This window comes from Calonectris borealis, chromosome 13 (assembly GCF_964195595.1).
Source record: "Calonectris borealis chromosome 13, bCalBor7.hap1.2, whole genome shotgun sequence".
Lineage (NCBI taxonomy): Eukaryota > Metazoa > Chordata > Aves > Procellariiformes > Procellariidae > Calonectris > Calonectris borealis.
This window is the reverse complement of record NC_134324.1, coordinates 7,695,030-7,715,304: the sequence shown is the minus strand read 5'-3', so window position 1 is coordinate 7,715,304 and position 20,275 is coordinate 7,695,030. Positions and strand designations below refer to the sequence as shown.

General features: G+C 45.5%; 1 protein-coding gene across 1 annotated transcript in view; it reads right to left on the bottom strand.

The window, feature by feature from the left end:
• Positions 1–20,275, bottom strand: part of MCF2 (MCF.2 cell line derived transforming sequence) — a 60,091-nt gene that overhangs the window by 11,565 nt on the left and 28,251 nt on the right. The window contains exons 10-25 of the mRNA XM_075162698.1: positions 19,692–19,841; positions 16,740–16,864; positions 16,142–16,256; positions 15,652–15,771; positions 14,277–14,468; positions 12,669–12,860; positions 12,346–12,517; positions 9,174–9,262; positions 8,522–8,610; positions 8,211–8,277; positions 6,272–6,387; positions 6,089–6,158; positions 5,635–5,727; positions 5,209–5,301; positions 4,094–4,219; positions 3,050–3,271 (exon numbers count right to left, since the gene is read on the bottom strand). Of these exons, the coding sequence (XP_075018799.1) occupies positions 3,050–3,271; positions 4,094–4,219; positions 5,209–5,301; positions 5,635–5,727; positions 6,089–6,158; positions 6,272–6,387; positions 8,211–8,277; positions 8,522–8,610; positions 9,174–9,262; positions 12,346–12,517; positions 12,669–12,860; positions 14,277–14,468; positions 15,652–15,771; positions 16,142–16,256; positions 16,740–16,864; positions 19,692–19,841 (2,031 nt within the window). The remainder of the gene's footprint in view (positions 1–3,049; positions 3,272–4,093; positions 4,220–5,208; positions 5,302–5,634; positions 5,728–6,088; positions 6,159–6,271; positions 6,388–8,210; positions 8,278–8,521; positions 8,611–9,173; positions 9,263–12,345; positions 12,518–12,668; positions 12,861–14,276; positions 14,469–15,651; positions 15,772–16,141; positions 16,257–16,739; positions 16,865–19,691; positions 19,842–20,275) is intronic.

The window sequence follows — 20,275 nt, the reverse complement described above, 5'->3', positions numbered from 1 at the left end:
AGTTCAACCTCTTTTGGTCCCTGATCATCCCCGTAGTCAAGACATCATCCCAAAGTTTCCAAAAGAAGGGTTAATTTTTGGATATACAGCCTGAGCTGCCATAAACCTGGCTTTCAGGAAGGACGCAGACTCCAAGCTAGATGTGGCTGAATGCTGCTGTACCGAAGTACCCGTTATCACGGACCACTTTTGATAAGTTGGATGGAAATGCCAAAGCACAAATAATTCAGGATCTGCACAACGTGACCCACCTGAATGAGCAGCTCAAGCCATGATTAGAGACCAAAAACTCTTCAGCAACAGGAGACCTCTGACCCACCTGCTGAACATGCCATAAAGCTGAAAAATGCTTTAATACCTGATATCGCATAAACCATCTTCTCACCTAAGGCACAGTTTGCTAGCAATTTATCGCTGATTAATGGATGGTCAAAAATAGCTGAAGTATCCCACATACATGTTTTGAAAGAGATCTAATAATAATGGTATCATCTATCATAAATTATTCACACAGACTGGATTAGATGAAGCCAGTATATCCACAATAATAACCAGTATATCCACAAATAAGGCCTTAGAAAGAACATCTGTTTAACATTGCTGTTCCTCTTAGTTAATATGTGCATCCTTAGAGCTTTTTGTCTGAAAGACTACGAGGATTTACAGATTAGGTCACCTGGGCAAACTTTCTGTTCCTAGTTACTTTTTCAAACGTTGGCACCCATTTTCAGTGACTATGAACTGCCTCGGGAAATAGGAAGCAAGCTGCTAATTAGTTTTCCTCGTTTCTTCACTGGCATAAACAGCAGAGCTCTTCTGAACTTTTGAGAAAGCGTTTGCCTCCAGAAGCAGAAAGGCCCATCACTGAACGGCGGCCAGCATTTCCCAGTCTCTCGCTGCCTCGCATCCCTCTCTCAAACCGGTTCTGTACAGTCACGTTTGACAAAAGTCTAGAGATCTGCACCGAATAGGACTGAGCTTGCAAAAAGGTGACCAAAGCCCGTGACCATTTGCACGTTTGCAGTTTTACACACATCCATTGGTATTTAAAAATGCATAGGTTAAAACCTGCAGCATAGCCCTGAACATTTCGAAAAACTTTATCCTGTGCAGTATAGTGCCATGATGCCTTAGAAAGCTGGATCAGGCTCCATTCTGATTTCATGAAAACTTTAAAAACTTAAAAAAAATTTTACGAAAGACGTTGAAAGGGCAGCCTAGAGAGCACCTCATCCGTCGCTGCAATTCCCAGTTCTGTGCATCTTGTTTAGCATGGCAATTTATACGGAGGCTCCTACAAAAATGCCCAGGCATCAAGACAGTAGAAATCTCAGATGATCTACTATGAGGATGTGAAGGAAACTGCCAGGAATAGGCATCTTTAAGGTCTGTTCATTCATGTTTGTGGATTTTGAAATTCTATGTCCTCCCCCGGCCAGGATTTACTGTCCCCCAGCCGCTGGTTCACTGCAATGCGGAGCGAGGGGGGCTAGGGCAAAGCTCTGGGATGGCGTTCGTCTGCATCACCTTCCACGGGGGTAAGAGGCGGACTGGTTTACTTGGCATTGCAGTGAGTTATGAACCTGCATCCTCTAAGTTACTGAAGAGGTATTTACCACTGGGTATTTTACATAGGATGTAAAATATTATCCTGAGGGGTCTGTTTTAGAGACATCCAGTTACACAGCTTCTACCCAACAGCTTGCTTTAATTCTGAATCCTCAGAAAACATTCTTGCAAAGAAAAATAATTTCCTGATACTATCATGAATCAAACAAATGTCAAGCTCCAGAAACATGATTTCGCCCTCAGGGCAGCAATTCTGAAAACGTATGTGTGCGGATGTAATGCTGCAGCATCCACGGATTCCCTAACCCCAACCTCTCAGCGTGGCAGCACAAACAACTGCAAAGTGAGTCCTCTCGAGGCAAAGAAAAACCCTGGCCACATTGCCTGGACTTCTGAACACGAGATTTTCTCCTCCGAGCAGGCTTTCCCTGCCACCACCTCGTTCAGTTCTTTCAAAAGCACATACGGTAAAACAAGTACTACAGGGAAAACAAGCTCTCCAGAAAGAAAATGATGCTGCTTGGGAAAAACATTTAAGTACCTAAACATATGGCCTGGGATTTGGTTTTAATACACAATTTGTAACATGCACTGGAGCTGAACAGACTTATCTACTTTTACATGGCTTTCGAATACTCGTGGCATCTCTCCAGACCCCGCTGAGATCAGGGACCTGCAGCACCTGGGGCTGAAGGCTCTGCCTCCAAGTGCCCATTTTTTTTTCCATTCTAAGATAGACCCATGTTGGGGTTTTATTTATCAAGAAAAACAAGGCAGAGTACTGAGACAAAATGCTGATGTTAGAAGTGCTCATCACACGCAGTATGCCAGAAGGTTTCTATTGATAATAGCTGGCGTTTATAGGCTTGGGACAGTAGTTTATGTCCCTCATACTTCGCCATAGAGTACTCTCTTCATCTGATAATTGTACTTCTAGCTGCAATTAGAGCCTGCCAAAGAGGAAAGGCAATGAGAGAGGAAGAAGAGTTATCTCCACATCCTCCTGGCTGGGAAACAGGGCTCAGGAGCAGCCAGGCTTCTCCAGGCTGTGCACCAGACAGACCCCAGCCCAAGGGTCTGGGGACCAGGGGCATGAGGAGCCTCCCCAGGTGGGCTGGGGAAGATGCAAAGGGCCTCCCCAGTTTCATGCCCTCGTCCCGGCTCCTGGAAAGCAGACTAGGGGAGGGGGGAAGGCACATTCTCATCCCTGGGACCTGCCCGCAGCACCATTTCCCTGGCAGATGCCACCACGTATGTGACTCTGGGTCCATGGGCTCTCCCAGCTGCTGCTTCAGCTATGGGGGTCCTCACAGCTTATTACAACCAACAGCCTTTCATGGGCATGGCACTTCCATACAGGGCATTACAACCCTTAATAGCAGAAAACAAGCTACTGTGTTAGAAGAAAAATACTCTCTGGGTCTGCAGAGTTATTGGTTTACAATATACATGGCAATGGCCCCAACTAAAAAGTCCTTACTTTCAAAAAATGCTTAAAACTGTAAGATGAGGTTTTGTCATATCCGTCTCCGTGCTCCTCTCGCTTCTTGCAGAAGACCAAGGCTTTCTCATACAGGAACAGATGCCTCTGCATTGGCTTGAACCTGGCAAGATCCTTCATTTTTGTTGGACCTTTTCGGTGTCCTGTCCAAACACTGAAAGACCCTTGCATCAATACTTTCCCCAGTTCGCTCAGGTCACCCTGATGAGAGTATGACAAATAAAAAAAAGAAAGAAAAAACACGTCAATTAAAATATAAGAGGATTGTCCAAACAGTGAGAGGCGATGGGGCCAGCCCTGTTCCAAGGCATGTCACTCTAAGAATAGGTCTTCCTGGAAGGATCAGATGATCTTTCGGGAGTGACGGCGTGGTGCCAGGAGGGAAGCAGAGGTCTCGGACACAGGGCTGCAGCTAGACTATGTGAAGGGATACAAGTCAGTAACTGGAAGAACTAGGAAGATAGGAAAACTCTCCAGCTCCTATGGATGTCCAGGTCAAGGGCTCTGGCTACTTCAGTGGGAGAGGGCAGATGAGATTTGAGCCTGAACTGAGGTCTCGGAGGATGGACTTCTCCAGGAGGCCAGGACTGGCACCAGCAGCTTAGAAAGCCAACCCCTCACCCTCCCCTGAAGCCCTAGCAAAGACAAGCGCTTCAATGGGCAAGGATCAAAATCAGCCTCAGAGAGTATTCAGTTCAATGTTGAACGAGAAACGCTATGAAGACACCTCAGGTGAATTATAAAGTGAGCCATGAGAGAGCTAAGGTGCATGCTGGAAAAATACTCTCGAAAACCACAAGGTGGCAAGTGTGGGCACTATGCGACTCGGCATGTCCTTTGGATGCGGATATTTTCCAAAATCCTGAAATCAGATGGAAGACTGACACCTGTAAGAGTTTCCTGATCCCATTCACTTTGTAGCTGTTCTAGTACAGCTTTTAGCTCGTACATTCTGGAACACTATCCATTCCCAAAGCACCATCTGGCCTTGTGCAAGGTCTCTCATTACCCAAATCTACTCACATCATATCCTGTTATTGAAATCTGATGCATAGAGTCATTGACTGACTTTAGCAAATCCAACATTGCAACCAGAGCTTCTTGAAGTTCCTGAACTCCATCACAGCTCGTGCTGTACTTTAGCAGCTCCTGAAAATAGAAATGGAAGAGCATGTGTCTGCACTTGAACAAAGCAGACTTTTCCATCTCATCCAAAGTTTCCAATGCCCAAGAGCAATCTACACTGCCTGAGTTTCTTTTTTCATATGTCACCGGAAAAAAGACTCACTCCAAACCACAGTCAGTGTGAGGTGTGGAACAGATCACTGAAGCATGGCCCATTTTTTCTGGGCTTCGTGAGGGACGGTGTCAGGTTATAGAGCGGCATCACGCTCATCTGAGTTCTTTGTGTTTTCCTGCTTGGTAAGAAATGGAAAATCAGGCTCAGGTTTTCCATCTGCTGCCAATATGTCATATATGCCTTCAAATGAGGTTGCAGCAGATGATTATCTTCAGACTGGCAGATGCAGGGAACAGATTTTATAAAATCCAGAGCCTTCAAGTCAATAAGCAGAAGATAGAGTTGGGAGTTCCACCACTGACGTAAAGTTACTTTCATTTCAGAGCTCCTCTGCCCGTCTTACAGCTTCTTGTGTAACTCATCCCTCATTCAAGAAGCTGGAAGGTGGGGTTCAGAAGCCACCACCCCACTGCTGCTCACACTTTGTAAAGTGGGAATAACAGCACTGCCCTGCCTCAGATGGGGGACACAAGAATAAATGCAAAGATTACAGGCACTATAACAACCTGAGGAGAAGAAGAAAATATAATATATTTTATTCATCATACTCTTATGATCATCTCTGGTTCAGTTTTCTTAGAAGCGCTTCTGTCATTTTGCATCTCTGAACAGATTCAAACAGTCTTTCTCCCCATATAAATGGCTCGTTAAAAGCACTTGTTCCTTTTTCAGTAATGCGAATTTTCATCCTCACTGAGAGTCACTACAGAGGGCCAAGATAAGCAATATGTAATCTAAGGCTTGGTGCTGATTTACAGGTAACCTTTAATTGAAAAATAAAACAAACTGGAAAACAAATCTATCTCTTGATGTCCTTTCAAAGCAGAATATGAAATACCTTCAGAAGTAACTGGTATTTTGTCAGGCGCTGCACTGGTTTGAGCAAATAGGAATCCAGCCCGAGTTTGTGCTCTAATTTTCTTTGGCATTCCTGGAACAACGAATTCACATTAAGTAAGTTCTGCACCAACTATAAGTTATTCCAACAGCATGATTCGTATGGTTTGATGACTTGGAAGATTTCATGTAAAAATGTCATATGCCGCCTACAACTAAAGAAATTTTACAAAAACACATAAAATAATATAACGAATGGATCTGCCTTAAACTCCTTCTGTACAAGAAACTCCAACTGCTATTTTTGTGAGGCTTCCATGCAACGATAAACAGAATATGCTGCAAAACCCTGGGGTGCCGAGGAGGGTGTTTAGGACAAGTGAGTGTCCCAGGACAACGCCTGCCTTGGTAGGAACAAACAGCTCACCTGGAAGAAGGTGCTTTCGGAGCACTGCCTCCACAGGGACTCCGACCGGGGCTTGTTCTGGCAGTATTTCTCATACATCTGGAAATCCTCTCGCTGTAAGAGAAGCCGAAAAGCAAGTCACACGCATGCACACAAACCTGCTGGGCAGCCAAATAAGGTGAGCACCCAAACTGTAAATTTGCTTTTCTCTCTCCTGCTAACTGCAATATCTAAAAGTCACAGACTCTGGGTGAAAGAACCACTGCTGGGAATCACAGCAGACTACGGTGTAGTCACGACTGCTGCTTTCCTCCATCTGGGGCTGGCCACGCACCTACGCTCCCTGCCTTGCTGTCGGTATTGCCTATCAGAAGCATCTTACTCAGCTGATGTAACTGAGATGTTGCAGGGTGCGACAAATCAGGAGAAACATTGGCCTTCAAGTCTGCTTTATATGTGAAAATGAGTCACCCACCCTGTCTAGGAAACAAAACCCCACTCTCTCGGGTGCTCCCAGGCAGCTTTCCAGACTGTGCAGGAAAATTCTGCAAGAGACAGGGGAAGAAACAAAATGCAGCAGTGAGCAGGGTACGGCTTGGGTATTTAATCATTATAGGAAATCAGTCTGGTAAAAAGGGGAACAGAGGCAGCATCGTACTTGTTGTGGAAGTCGTATATCTCGGGCATGTTTCCGAAGAGGACGTCCTTCCTGTTCCTCAGCACGGGAGGCATGAGGATGAGCATGGCGGGGTTATCCATCTCAGCTCTGTAGCCCTGCGGGATGCAAAAGGGGCTCATCACTCAGTTGGTAAGGCCTTGGCTTGGCATCTCCTCGAAGGCAGATGAAAAAGGGACGTGAACAGACTTTCAACACAATCTGCTTTGTTTCAAAGCGCAACATCCCTTTTATCTCCTTATTTTTGTCCCTAAACCCCTGTTTTTCAGTCCCTGGGCGTGTGGGGTTGTGGTCCAGCAGGGGATGGCGTGGGACGGCTCCCGTGGGGCTGGCCAGCGCTGCGGAGATGTCTCTAGTCACCAAAGGCAAACCGCAGCCACTTTCTCCTCGCTATGGCCTCCCTGCGGGAGAGGTCCCGGAGGAATACTTGTCTGGGTTGAACACAGCTGCTGGGACACAGGAGTGACAACGTGTTTGTACGGGGTATGCAGATACACACAACCTCACGTGAACCGCTGCACGAGGTGACTCGTTACAAAGCAGAAACAGCTTGAGATCAAATAGCAAAATCAATGGGCTTTTTGCTCTTGTACAAGACTCATTGAGCACTAGGGTCTCGCTCTCCTCGACGCCTCGGGATTTCTGTCCTCTGCAGCTCCACCTGCCTCTTGAAATCACGGCCTCCCAAACCGGGGAGGAGCTGGCAGGGACACCACTGCACTACAAATGGTTGGGTAGAACTAGGAAATAATGCAAAGCTCCCCTCAGAAACATCACATCACTGCACCAACGCCACAACATTCACCAGATATGGTGAACATCCTAACTGTAGGGTAGGGAGAAGGCATGGCCAGAGCTCAGGACCATCGCTACAAAGACGACATCAAGAAGGCCATTAGCCACAGCTCAAGCTGGCCACACTAGTCACCAAGCATTGCACAGAACTGAGGTCCTTTTAATATGAGTAGCAAAAATGTTTGCGAAAATGTATTCGGTATGTACAGAATATCTTCTTTGGCCTTCCAAATTAATCTCTCACGCTCACTATGGTTGGAATCAGTATTCCTTATACTAAGCAGGCACTTTGTAGTTGATTAAGGATTCGGTAGAAGATCAGTATCTGGAAAATTAGTCATTTATATTTAACCACTGCAAGCAGGCTTCCCTCTTCAAAGGAAATACTATCTTCAGAAAACTGAAGTCTATCTGTCCATTTTTCTCTACCTAGACTTGATGTGCACAGTAATAAATCTGCATATCTGCCAACTGCTTTATCACACAGAGCGCGGTTTAAGAAAAAAACCCAATCAGCGCAGGGCAATTACATGTAACTACCTGTGGTCCAATAGATTTATATCCTGCTTGCTCCTGGGTGAGAGAAATGCAAGGGCAGAGAGCTATTTAACAGCCAACTTGTTTTGGCCATCAGCAAGAGTTATTTTGGAATAAAGTAGAAGTGTCTAAATGGCAGTATGAGAAAGTATAATCTGGTTTCTAAAGAAATATGCTTTATACGTTCACAAACTTCACAGTATTGAAACAGAATCCTCCCAAGGATAAAACAGAAGCTTCTTTCTTTTGTCTCCAAAAGGTAAAAGAAATTAGGGAACAGGTAAGAATACCAGCTTTTTGTACACTTTTCCAGGAACCGATAAAACTAATTACCAGTGCTTTTGTGTACACACAGAAGGCTTCTCCCTCATTCCAGATGAAAAGCTCATCCTGACACCAACTGTTCCTGCAGAAGCCTCCAACAAAGAAAAGCTAGGGAGAAAACTTGAAAATTTATGACTAGCTTGGGATCTGACAGGTTGGTAGAAACCTGCCCGATCACATTTTTGCTTGGTTTGACAGAGTGGCAGGTGCCCTTTGGTAGAAGTCACCAGAGAACAATAATGAGCAACCTGAAGTCGTCACTTACCGTCAAAACAGTGAAGAGTTCCTCTACGTACACTCTCTCGGTTTCTATAAGCTCATTTATGACATGGCTAGAATAAAGGAAAAAAAAAAGTAGTATGTTATTTTTACGTCTGTAAAAAAACCACAGGCAATCAGTGCAGTTCAACAAGCCCAAAACATAGTGCGATCTCTTAACAACCAACATAGGGATGATAAAACCGGCAAAAGCGCAAGAGATGACACCCAGGTCAGGCTGGAGGAACACACGGATGGGGCAAGGACTGGGCAAAAATAAACATCATTTTGAGCGATGTAAACAAGGTGAAAGCTTACCCTTTTAGTATATCTAAGTTGTCGTCACTGTCTGAAATAAAAGACTGCAAGGAATTCCGTTTTTCCTGATAGTCGTGCATGACTTCGATCTGGAAGAGAAAGGGGATGCCCTAGGAAGAGCCGCAGGGAGATCACTACAGAGGCAGGACGAGCCCAGCCCCTGACATCGGCACGGGAACTCTTTGGGGAAGGATGAAATACGCTTCCTTTTAAGAAATCCCTTGTGACACAAAACTTTAAAAGAGCATAGCGTATAATGGGTAGCCAAATATTCCCCAAAATTACTCTGCTACATAAAATCCGAAAATACTGGTAACATAATTCATTAGTGCACAGACCGGAGAAAAGTTTCCACAAGGGAAATGTCCGCGGATGTGGAGTTTTCCTAATAGACATCACTGCTATGCAAAGAACAAGTTCAGGGAATAACACAGAGGAATCGATATCTGTGACTTGGGAAAACAATCCAAGACAGATCTCAGGTGCTGGACTAATCCAGTTAAACCATGTGGATACGGAAGGGTTGTGTTTTTTTAAAAAATAAGAAAAAAAAGAGCATCCTCAAATCCAAAGTCTAAGTACAATCAATTTTTAGAAGGGTTTCCGTTTTTCAGTATATAAAACTCATTCAGATTTCATGACTAATTTTTACCTTGCGAGAACTTGGAGTTTTTCTTGATGTTTTCTTCCCAGGGAGAGAAAGATCAAACGAAAATTTCAAACTGGAATTAAAATCCACACCTTGGGTAGAAAAAAAGCATAATTACGTTACATTACATAGTGAAGGAGATGGTTCAGACAGAAACTAAAAAGTCACAAAGAAAAATGGGATACATTTTAAGAATGAATAATTAGTTAGCTAATGCTACAAGCAAACTGACATAAAGGAAATAAAGGATATCTCAAGCAACAATACTAATGCCAAATAACACAAGTCACACGGATGGTCATAAAGGCCATAAAGTCAAAAGTAATCAGAAGAAACAAAATGTCCATTAAGTGAATACTGTAATCAAACCTAACAAAGTCTGTGAAGCCTGTGCAAATGATAGAAAACAATAAAATCAAATGAACTACCAAAAGGAACATCACCTACTGGGATACTGTTTTAAAGTCCTTTTATGAACGTAGGGCAAGATGCTCAGCTGGTATAAACTGTTTCTCCACCTTAGAAGAATTTATTGATATTGTCAGTAAATAATTACAAGTTGTAATACTTTGGGTTACAGAGGTAAATTGGAAGCTTAAAAATAAAACATCAATCTCCCCAGTGAGTTATACGGCATCTTTCAAATACTTCTTACTCCTGAATAGTCAATACGGCAATTCTTCACCAAAAGAAGAATTCTTTTCCCCCAACATGAATGGCAATAACGAATCTCTCCAGCATCGTGCCGGCTCCAGCCTCAGCGACAGCTCCACGCGCCAGGCTGCAGCCCCGGGGACTGCACCGGATTCTGAGACGGACCAAAACCAGACACATTCCGATGTGCAATATTCACCTTATTCACAAATAGAAAAAAGGGGCTAGCAAAGTTAAAAAAGAAAAAATAAATGGGGCTAATGAACTGTCTTTCCGTTAGGGTGAAAAAAGGTATCACAGCACATACGAATGCAACAGCAGCTGCGCCTAGACCGAAGGTTTGAACAGTGCTGACCCCGAAAGAGCCCCCTTTTTGTGAAGGAACAGATGTCGGGAGAAAAACGGGTGCAGAGGAACGCAAACCCCCCTGGGAAGCGGGCGCCCCACCTTCAGCGGGGGCTGCTGCGAGACGGAGCTCTGGCGCGTCTCCGAGACCTCCGGGCGTAAACGCGCCACGTGAAGGAGGGAGGTCTGGATGCGGGAGGGCAGATCAGAGGCGTGCGTGGGTGTGACCCGTCGCGACAGGCAGACCCAAAAGAAGCGAGGACTGGTCCTACCGGGAGGAAGGGAAGAGGGGTAGGAAGCTGGGCGGGAGATGGTCACCAGCTGCAGCCCGCTGTCTTGCTGTAAGAGTGACTTTACCCCAGCGCGCGGGCTCCGCCGCAGCCTGCTGAACCGCTTCTGCACATCGCACTGGGCTTTATGGCTCAGGACAGGATAGGTTTACTCTTTTTGCCCCAAAAAAGTGGTTTCAAAATTAGAACCACATTTATCAGACAGGCTTCAAATCCATGGAAAAGATGAAAGAGGAAGCATCTGTCCTCAGACAGAAAAAGAAGGAGGGGGGGGGAAACAAAAGAAAGAAAGAAAAAGAGGACAAAAGCGACGTGCTCAGAGGTGGTTTGGTTTCAGTCCACGCCACGAAACCCATCCACCTCAAAGCGCTCCCGGCGGAGCCCAGCGTGCGGCTTTGACTCCGCACATCACGCCAGCAGGCCCGCGGCATTTTGATGTTTTGTGTCAAGCAGAGGCCTTATTAAAAAGCTCTCTTGGCACGATCTATCCAAAGGGGAGCCTTTTGTCTTTCCCCGCTTGCTGGCTCTGCTCCTTTCAAGACACTTGATCATCTCTGTCAGGAAAAGGATTAATGGAGGATACCTGCGCTTTGCAGGCGACTGAGGGCCTTCGCTAGAAAAACGTGCATCCCATAAAGGCATGAAATAAGTCCAGCCGATTGCTGATGGTCTCACAACATCCCACGGAGGTGGCCACCCATTTACCCCTTATATACCCCAATCATTCCTCCTTAACGCTTTCTTCTTTCTAGAAAGCTGGAAAAGTTGCATTAGGTAAAATGGACAATACTTTAGTTTAAAGACTCGGAGCTTTTTTTCCTGACTGAGGAAAGGGGTTCAGTGTGGTCTAGTGAAGGTGGCATCGGCCTGGGGAAAAGGAAATTTGGGATTCATTTGCTTCACTGGCCTGCATCTTGAGCAGCTTAGTTCCCCTCACCGCCTCTACCTTCGCTCCCACCCCTCCACTACCTTGGTGTTTTACATCAGTCGCTCCCTGAAGCGGAGCCACTTGTACTGTTTGCATGACACCTGCTTCAGTGCACCATAACCAACATTCACCAGTTCATCATAAAAATTTTGTGTTAAAACACAAATGTTTAATTGCTTTATACAGTCAGATGACTGAATTTAATATTCCCACATAACTTAGCACGTCCCTGGTTTAAAATACATGGACGTTACTTTGGAATACCTTTTAATTCTGATACATACAAGGCTGCCATGGATGAAAGTTTTAATGTTATCATTTAAAGCTAACATCGTGCCAGATCCCATTACCACAATCAAGGCAAAACATTCAGTGACCTCAGTTCAACCAGAATTTGTACCTTTATGGGCATTAATTATTCCACAATTGGGATTTAAGGAAGACATTCTCAAGGAATCAAAGGGAGTTAAGCATCCAGCTCATTTCTGTTCATCAGATTTGAGCTCCTCATTTCTCCAAGCTCCTTTGCAAACATCAGTCTAACTTTATGTCAGTTCCAGCTCAAGTCACTCATGGAGACTGCCACAGAGAATAGGTATGCTAATAAATTTATAAACCTTGCCCTTTTTCCCTGTAATACTAATTCACTTTTTTTCAGCCCAGTAGGATGCTAGTAAAGCAGAACTGGAAGTATGTGCTGTTTACAGCTCTCTTTTTTTACTGAGTAGGAAGTGAAAATAAATACCAAGCAACCAGCCCCATTCTTCACATAGGTACGGGAAGCTAGACACAAAAACTGGAAAGATAATACATCATCTCATATACATTCAGCATTACACAACAACTCTCTATCAGCCAGCAAGGTCTAGTTGGTTTCTCAAAACCATCCTTAGCCTTACTCTTCCTGCCTCAAAGCAGTATTATCATCGGAGAATATCATAAACTTAAAATATTTTACCATGTTTAGGAGAGAATAACGGTGATTTTGATCTTGGTGGATTTTCTGGCCGAGGGGCTACTAATTGGACGGGCCGCACGTGTTTATCCAACAGCTTCTTGAAGCAAGACTGCCGATTCTCAAACATGCTTCGAACGTTTTCAAGCTTGACCTGCACTGACTGTATCTGGCACTGAAAAAAAGTGAAAAAGACTCCCGTGATCAAATAACTACCATTATTTTGCACTTTGACCCAAAACAGAGGACTATAAAGCTGACAACACCGCAACACAGTCCGATCTTGCTTTTTACTCGTGTAACAAGGAACTGGAGGGGTTGCTTACCTTCAATTCAGATGTTAAGACTGACTCAAAATCGTAGTGTAGGGCTTGGGGATCATAGTTTAAGTAGGCTGAAGAGCTTTCAAGAAACCTTTCTATGTCCTGGAGAGCTTTCTGAGCGCCTTCTTTAGACTGGCACTTATCCATCTGCTGGTTGGCGAGCAGGTAGGCACCTTCATCACAGCACTGCAGAGCCTGGTAACAGCACGGGGCAAAGACAGGGAGCGAGACCCTCAGCGGCACCCCTACTAAATCAAGGTTGCCGTGAGGAATATCATTTACCGGATCTGTATTTTCAACATGGAGATAATTAGTACTCCTAAAGAGCTCAGCGGCTATTGCATTTTGATTAGAAAGTAGAAAGGCCGCATTTTTTCTGGAGGGTGACTGCAGTACTCAACATACCCAGCCAAGATGTACTCCCACTGCTACCTGGATAAAACCAGCGGTATAGCTGACACAAAAGCACTATTTAGTGCATAGTTGAACCAAATGATAAGCAGATCTTTATTTCTCCGACTCAGAAAGCTGAAGGGGGCACTACGGAGTTAACAACGAGGCAGGCGCGTTTCTTGAGATAAATGCCTGGCTCAGTGCAGACCTGAACCGCGATCAAAGCAATTGCATTCATGTTTTTAAAAAAATAAGGATTTTAGATTGCAGTTTAAAGCTGTACATTTAACATGCACAGGTAACGGGATTCAGCTGGCACTCGCGCACTGTGGTGTGCACAGGCGTGAGAAGATGCTACAACCAAGAACGACAGAGGACCTCCAGTGCCGTGAATGGGAAGGAAAGCCGCGGAGAGCAGGACCACGGCGTGCTCCAGCAGAGCCCATGGGCTAGACCATCAGCACCAACCAGGACCGCAAGGAGCCCAGGAGAGGACACTGCCCTGCCGCTGAGAGGCTGCCGAGGAATTGTCCGTCCCCACAGATTGAAGAGGAGCATACAGAGAAAAAAAACCCAAGCTCCCTAGTCCCCCAAAACAGTGAAATGGAACAGGGTCAAACTTCGCTGCTTCTCTTAATGGCCTCAAGCATATTACAGTCGTGTGCCTTCTGGCCTAATTAGCATGAACTTCCCTAAATGAATTTTTGATGCTGATTAAGATATCAAAGAGCGTTGGAGCCACGTGATTCCACTTCCATGCTAGCACACAGCAGCTGCGCCTATCTACCAATCTGTCACCTTATTTTACAGCCAGCTATGTTCGTTCTTAATAAATCACTAACAAAAAAAGGCTGGAGTTCATCTGAAAGCATTACCTCTATTGCATGGGGTATGAAAACCTCAAAAGTCAATTAATACATGGATGCACCATGAAAGCATGAGCAACAGCAGCAGCTGAACTTTGGTGTTCTGAATTGTCCGCTGGAGATGCCCACCTCTCTCTGCTGACTATTCACAGCACCAGCAGATACCTGTTTGCTAACTTAACCAGTTAAGTGAGGTGAGAAGCACTCCTCCAGCCTCTGGGGAACACTTTCTACCATGACCCGTTGAAGCAAAGCTGCAAATTCCAGATGCTTCCAGCTAAGAAGTGGAGAGGCTAACCCCATGGAGAAGCTAACTATTTACTTCTCAGGGCACCGTGTCTCTGAACTCTACCTGCTGAAGGCGCGTATGAAGATCCAAGGTCTTCTGCAGCCGCATCTGCTTCCTTTTGATCTCATCAGACAAGACATCAGAATGGTGCCGCAGCTCGTTGCATTGCTGGCAAATTAAGTTGAGTGCGTAGTGATGATTTGCTGCTAGCTGGTGTCCATGTAGTATCACCACCTGAGCCTTCCCTATCAGATCCTTCAGCGAAAGGAAGAGAACGGATTGCACACTTACTGAAATAATGCCAGAATATCGACATGTATCAACATGCACTTTCTTGTCTTACCAGATTTCAGGTACACATGGAGATGACTGCCATTAGGAGTTGCCAGAATGGGTGGCTTACACGGGATAAAATGGCACCCATCATCTGGGAAAAAAACCTTTTGCTATCCAACAGGAGGATGAAGAAGAAAACAGTATTTCACCAAACCAGCAATGCTGTGAATGGCTGCTGGCAATGCATTGCTGCCGTCTCCAGGAACTGCACTCTAAAAAAACTGCAGCTGATGTCCAGTTTAGGCACACTATGCTCATAAGCATGAAAGGGAATTTGAGCAGTTAAGGTTTATGGTGAAAATAAACCAGGCTCTTTGCAGCAAAGCTTGGTGCAAAGAACATGCTATCTTGTTTGCACATCTTGGTCAGTGTAATGGTTACGTCTTCTCCAGGGTTGGCTTTCTGCTGGGACTGCTTCTCTGTTGCACCCTGTCTGCCTGGCCTTTTGTTCCTTCGCCCTCTCTCCACAAACATTTCTTCCAAATGGCCAAAAAGCCTTAGACCTTTCCCCTAGGACTCTTATCTTCAAAGAAGCCTCTGGGGGTTGTGTCCAGATCCCTCAGGATTTCTCCACTGACCCTGGCCCACTTGCCAAGCACGTCCCTTTACCGACGTCACATCTTCAGCTGGGCTCCTGTGAATCATCTCTCTTCGCTCTTCTTTCCCCTACATCTCTTAGTTTTCATCCATATGTTACGTTCAAATCACAGACACGTCAAGATAGCAACTTTTTTGCCTCTCCATGTGCCTGGTAACAAGTCTCTGCCTATTAGCACTGCTAAAGCACTTAGCATATAAATAATTCTTCTTCCAGCTCATTAACTCCCACGCCTCCCCTATGTTCAGACCTTTATCTGTTCTGGATTTTCATGGTGGCTCAGCAATTTATTTTAAGTATGATAATTAAATACCCTGTTCCTGGCTTTCAGAGTGATCACAGCATTGCTGCGCAGAGCAAAGACATGAAATCAATCCTTTTGTGCAGCCACTTACTAACGAATTACACCAGAACCAGGTAATTTCAGGAAACACCTCCTACCACAAACACAGGACGTGCCTCTCGTGTTTCATTAGTGCCTCCTTCTGTGAAAGATTATCTCACCTGAGCCATACCATCGAAATGACCCAAGTCCTTGAGCCTCTGTTTTACTTGGGGGACACTGTCGCCAGTGTCGGGCAGCTCCGCTTGCTGACCCATTAAAAATTCAATGGCATTCTTGACCTAGACACAAAGAAGAAGACTGCTGCAAAAGGATACAAAGCACAGGCAGAAAATCATTCTCAGACCAAAATTAATCACACTTTAGCTAAGACTGCTAAATCCAATAATAAAACTAGTGTCCAAGAACTAATTTCTAAATTCAAAGATGCTTCTATCAGCAAAATCTATGCGACTGCAGGGCAGCGATACCTAAATTAGCTTGGAATGAGGAAGCGCTATGGTCTCCCCAAGCTAGCTAGACCTGCCAGAGTCAAGGAACAGCAGCATAAATTAAACACACTCAAAATAAAAAGCATAAAAACTTCTCTCCTCTCCCCTCCTTTTCGTCTCCAGCTCTTCCTTCTGCCAACAGAAGTGCATCTGATCATACCTCTTGAAAACTTTGCTCAAACTTCCACAGCTGTAAATATTGCTCCATTTTTAACTGATGTTTTTCCCAGAAGCCATCAAAAGCAGTCTCCATCTCGTGCAGCTGACCAAGTAACCTTGAGCACAGAAAAAGGACAGGATTGGAACAATTTGCAAACAGAGGACAAGCAGAGATGGACAAGCCCTAGAGATCACCTATTCAGGTCTTCTGGACCCAAGCTCTCAGGAGAAGTCAACGGATGTGTATATATGACTTGTGAAGATCTGAGAGAGAACTTGCATGAAATCATCGCTGCAGATGACAGCACCTGTGTTGAAACAGTTGTTGCTGTCTCCATTTATCTGAATAATACCTGGGAGCCTGGCATGGGAGAACCCTGCATCTGCTCCACAGCCTCATCGTATCAGTGGGGGAAAAAAATCAAAGCAGGTCAAAGCCATGTGACAGAAGTCACCCAGTAATTTGATGGGTCTGGAGCAAAACTCTGGTATCTTTGTCTTTACCTGTTTGACAGGTGACCTAAACAACACATCCACGCTTAAATAACTTGAGTGTTTCCACTCAGAAATCAGGCAAATGAGGAACACAGTGTACTCACCGATTCACGGTCTCCCAGTCCCCAGGCCTCTCGCGGTGTTGGTCCTGACTGCATTCCCTGGAGTCTGGCTCTTCAAAACTGCTCAAAAGCAAGTTTCCCTCTTTTGTGACTGCTGTAATATCCTCCTGTATAATGCAAAACATTTCTGATTCAGAGGTAAGGATAAGTCATTTTGTGTTTCTCCTGCCTTAGTTTCCCTGTACGAAATGAAGCACCAGTATCCATCATGCCAAAGGACTCCCTGCAGATGTTTTAGCCCCCTTAACGTGGGGTTAGCCCCTGGAGCTGGAGGAGGCTCATGGACTGGTGGCCAGGCTGGGTGGAAACTGGCACACATGAAAACATCAGGCCACAAAATGGTTCAAGAGGCAGGAGGACAGCACTACCACGTGTCTCTCTCGGTGAGCAGGTGGGATTGTATTAGGTACCTATCTACAAGTTCATGTATTCAGGCAAGTATTTCTGCAGCTTGGAGGCTTTGCTTCTCCATCAAGGTCATCACAGGGGGTTGTAGGAAGAGCATCCCATAGCGGGAAAAAGCTGGGACTGAGACCACGTGGCACCACTTACGAGAGCCTCTACATATAGAGGCAAGTCGGCACTTTCAATGTAACCTCCACTTAGGAAAAATTTCAGCCCTTGGTGTGTTCATTAACATCAGCTGAGGTGCTTTGTGCTGTGTTGGGCTCAGTCCCAAAGTAAACAGGTACATTTAGTCAATTATTTTCAGAAAAAAAGAGACCAAACACAGAGGTGAGAAGGAAGGAGAACATAGATGTGGCTGATGAACCGAGCTGGAAGAAGCCCTGAAGGAGAGACCTGTGCACGGCTCCACTGGAGAGCCAGCTCCTGGGGGAGTAAGACCCCATCCTAGGAGATGGCCAGATTTCTATTGCAAGCGAAACAACGGCAAAACCACTTTAGGGAGAAGATGCAGAAAGCACAGACTTGCTTAAACATCTGCCTGCCCCAGATAGCTCACAGCAACCTAAACATAACAGCACCTTCAGGGCAGCAGCCCAAGAGCAGAAGGACACGGCTGCAGGAGCTTCTCCTCTCCCACACACAAAGTGTCGGCTGCTGGTTTGCATCCCTATCGCTAAAACATCACGGAAAATGACGGCAAGGCAAAAACCCCATCTCCTTTTGATACCACCACATCCAGGAGACTCAAAAGGGAAGAGGAATTATGCAGCATGCTTTAGACTGCAGGTGGCTGTTATTTCATCCTCTTGCACCTCACTCTCCAGAGCCCCGCGTTCCCCTTTTGATTCAAAGCCTTTCATTATACGTACAACAAAGTAGCCTGACTGTCAAACAGGTGTTAACTTGATTTTCTCCCATTCGGTATATCAAAGAGGTTAATTTCTTAGTTACTCTGTTTAATTAATTTCTGTCATTTTTTCATTGTGTTTGCAAGCAGGTTCTGTTCAGTATCACAGCTACATAAATTATTCTGATCGACTCATTATTTGAATTCAGGAATCAGCTGTACCAATCTTGGGGTTGTCATGAGAGAGACAAGGATCCCATGTCTTGCTGTCACCACAATCTGTGCACAGTTTCTCATCTGCTTTCATCTTTCATGGTCTTAGAAGGAACAAAAGAAAAAAGCCAACAGACTTCATTTCAGTCAAAAGCCAACGAGTGGTTTTGATATTCGAAATTAATAGACGAGACATTAAAAGCAACAGATGTCTTGTACTGAGTGCTGCTGTGCTTTATATGCAAATGAAAACACACGACGTGTTTTATTCCTCCACAGAGGAAAGTGTGTATTACTGACTGGTTTATATACAGGACTACATCGTGTAGCCGGTATTTGCCCCCTACACTTTGGCTATAGTCCTAAGCATGAAGTTTAAGTCAGTACATCAGAGTGCAACATATGTAGCTGCTGTTTTATACTACAGCTCTCTTTATTTTCAAAGAAGAAACAAAGGACTATTGGCAGTATCTATAATGATACTTTCTATACACACCCAGCCTACACCCAGCACCCTTCGGATGTCATTTTGCCTATTTCGTGCAGGCAGCCTTCTGGGAGCTCGCTGTCTCGTGGATGACAAATGATTATAAACGAAAATAGATACACTTCTTGGACTTATGTAAACGAATCCTGTCATAAAGCAAAGGAGCTCATTCTTCAGCCGCACAGCACGGCTATTAACACGGGAACCGTTTCTGAAGTGAGGGTTTGGGGACAGGCCTGTGCTGTCCCCAGAAAGATGCAGGAGCAGCAACGACAACAGCTTGATATAGCAGCAGCTGGCTGCACTAAAGCTTCCACTGCCTCCTACAATAATTGTCGTCACAAGCACAAACAGTTGAAAAAAAATCTTAAAATATTAAAGACACAAATGTTTAAGATGAAGCATGAAGGCTCACGTGAAGACAGGGCTCACATCATGAATGCTCTGTACCACACGCTCACAAGAAATCTTCACCTCGGATGCTCTCCCGCACAGTTCCCCATGTCCCCCCGGCGAAGCCGCATCAGGCGGAGGGACCTGGGGACAAACCACCCCTCCCGACCCGCTGATGATCTTTGCGTGCAGCTTCCTCCAGCCATGGGGGTGAAGCGGAGGGAACCCCACCGGGGGCACAAACCCACAGGTGACGAAGCCTCCCACCCACCCTCCTGCCAGCCAGACGGGCAAAGCCCACGGGAGGAGCACACCGTAGACACCAACTTCTGCAGCCAGTAAGGAGGCGGCAGCAGAGACAGTTTGCTGGATGCTGGCAGGGTAATTTGCTTGAGTGGATGGCAAACGCACGGGTAACATACAGAAACAGTCATGCTGTGTTTTATTTTGTCTGTCAACACGTACACATGCATGGGAGGGAAGAAGGAGTGGGCACCGAACAAACAGGCAGTCCAACCCCAGAAATCCCATCTTGCTGCGCAAACAGGGGCTGGAAACACGGGGCGGAGCGGCTGCTGAGACATACCTTGAGCTGGTAGTACTTTTCTGTGCGCAGGGCCAGGATGCGCTCGATGGAATACATGTCGTCTGGTAGCTCGGTCTCTGCCAGCTCCGTGCCAAAGGATTGTAACATCTGTGCAATTTCCTTCACGGTTAGTGCAAAACTCTCTATTGCCTGGTGGGAGACGATAATTGCAATCAGCTTGGGATTCAGGATATCCCTACAGCTCATCAAGAGAGCGCAAAAAGCCAAGGCTGAGATCTGCAGAGGAGCCCAACAGCTTGCTCTGGAGAGGTGGGTGGGATGTCCACTGCAGACGGAGCTGATGGATGCTGCGGTGCATTAGCTAGTGGCCACCAACACGTGGCCAGGTGGCTTTTAGTGCAGTTTGAATTCACAACAGGGACTTAAATAAGGATAATATTGGGCAGAGATACCTCATGCTTTGTTTTCTGCTCCCTGTTCTTGTGCACTCTGAGATTTTTCCTAGCACGTATTGGAGGTCTATAGCAGAAGCCACCATAGGATCCATCTCACATATTCCTGTAATTCTTCTTCTATCTTCCTTCTCCTCTGGTTAACCCACACTATGAACCACCTCCAGGCAG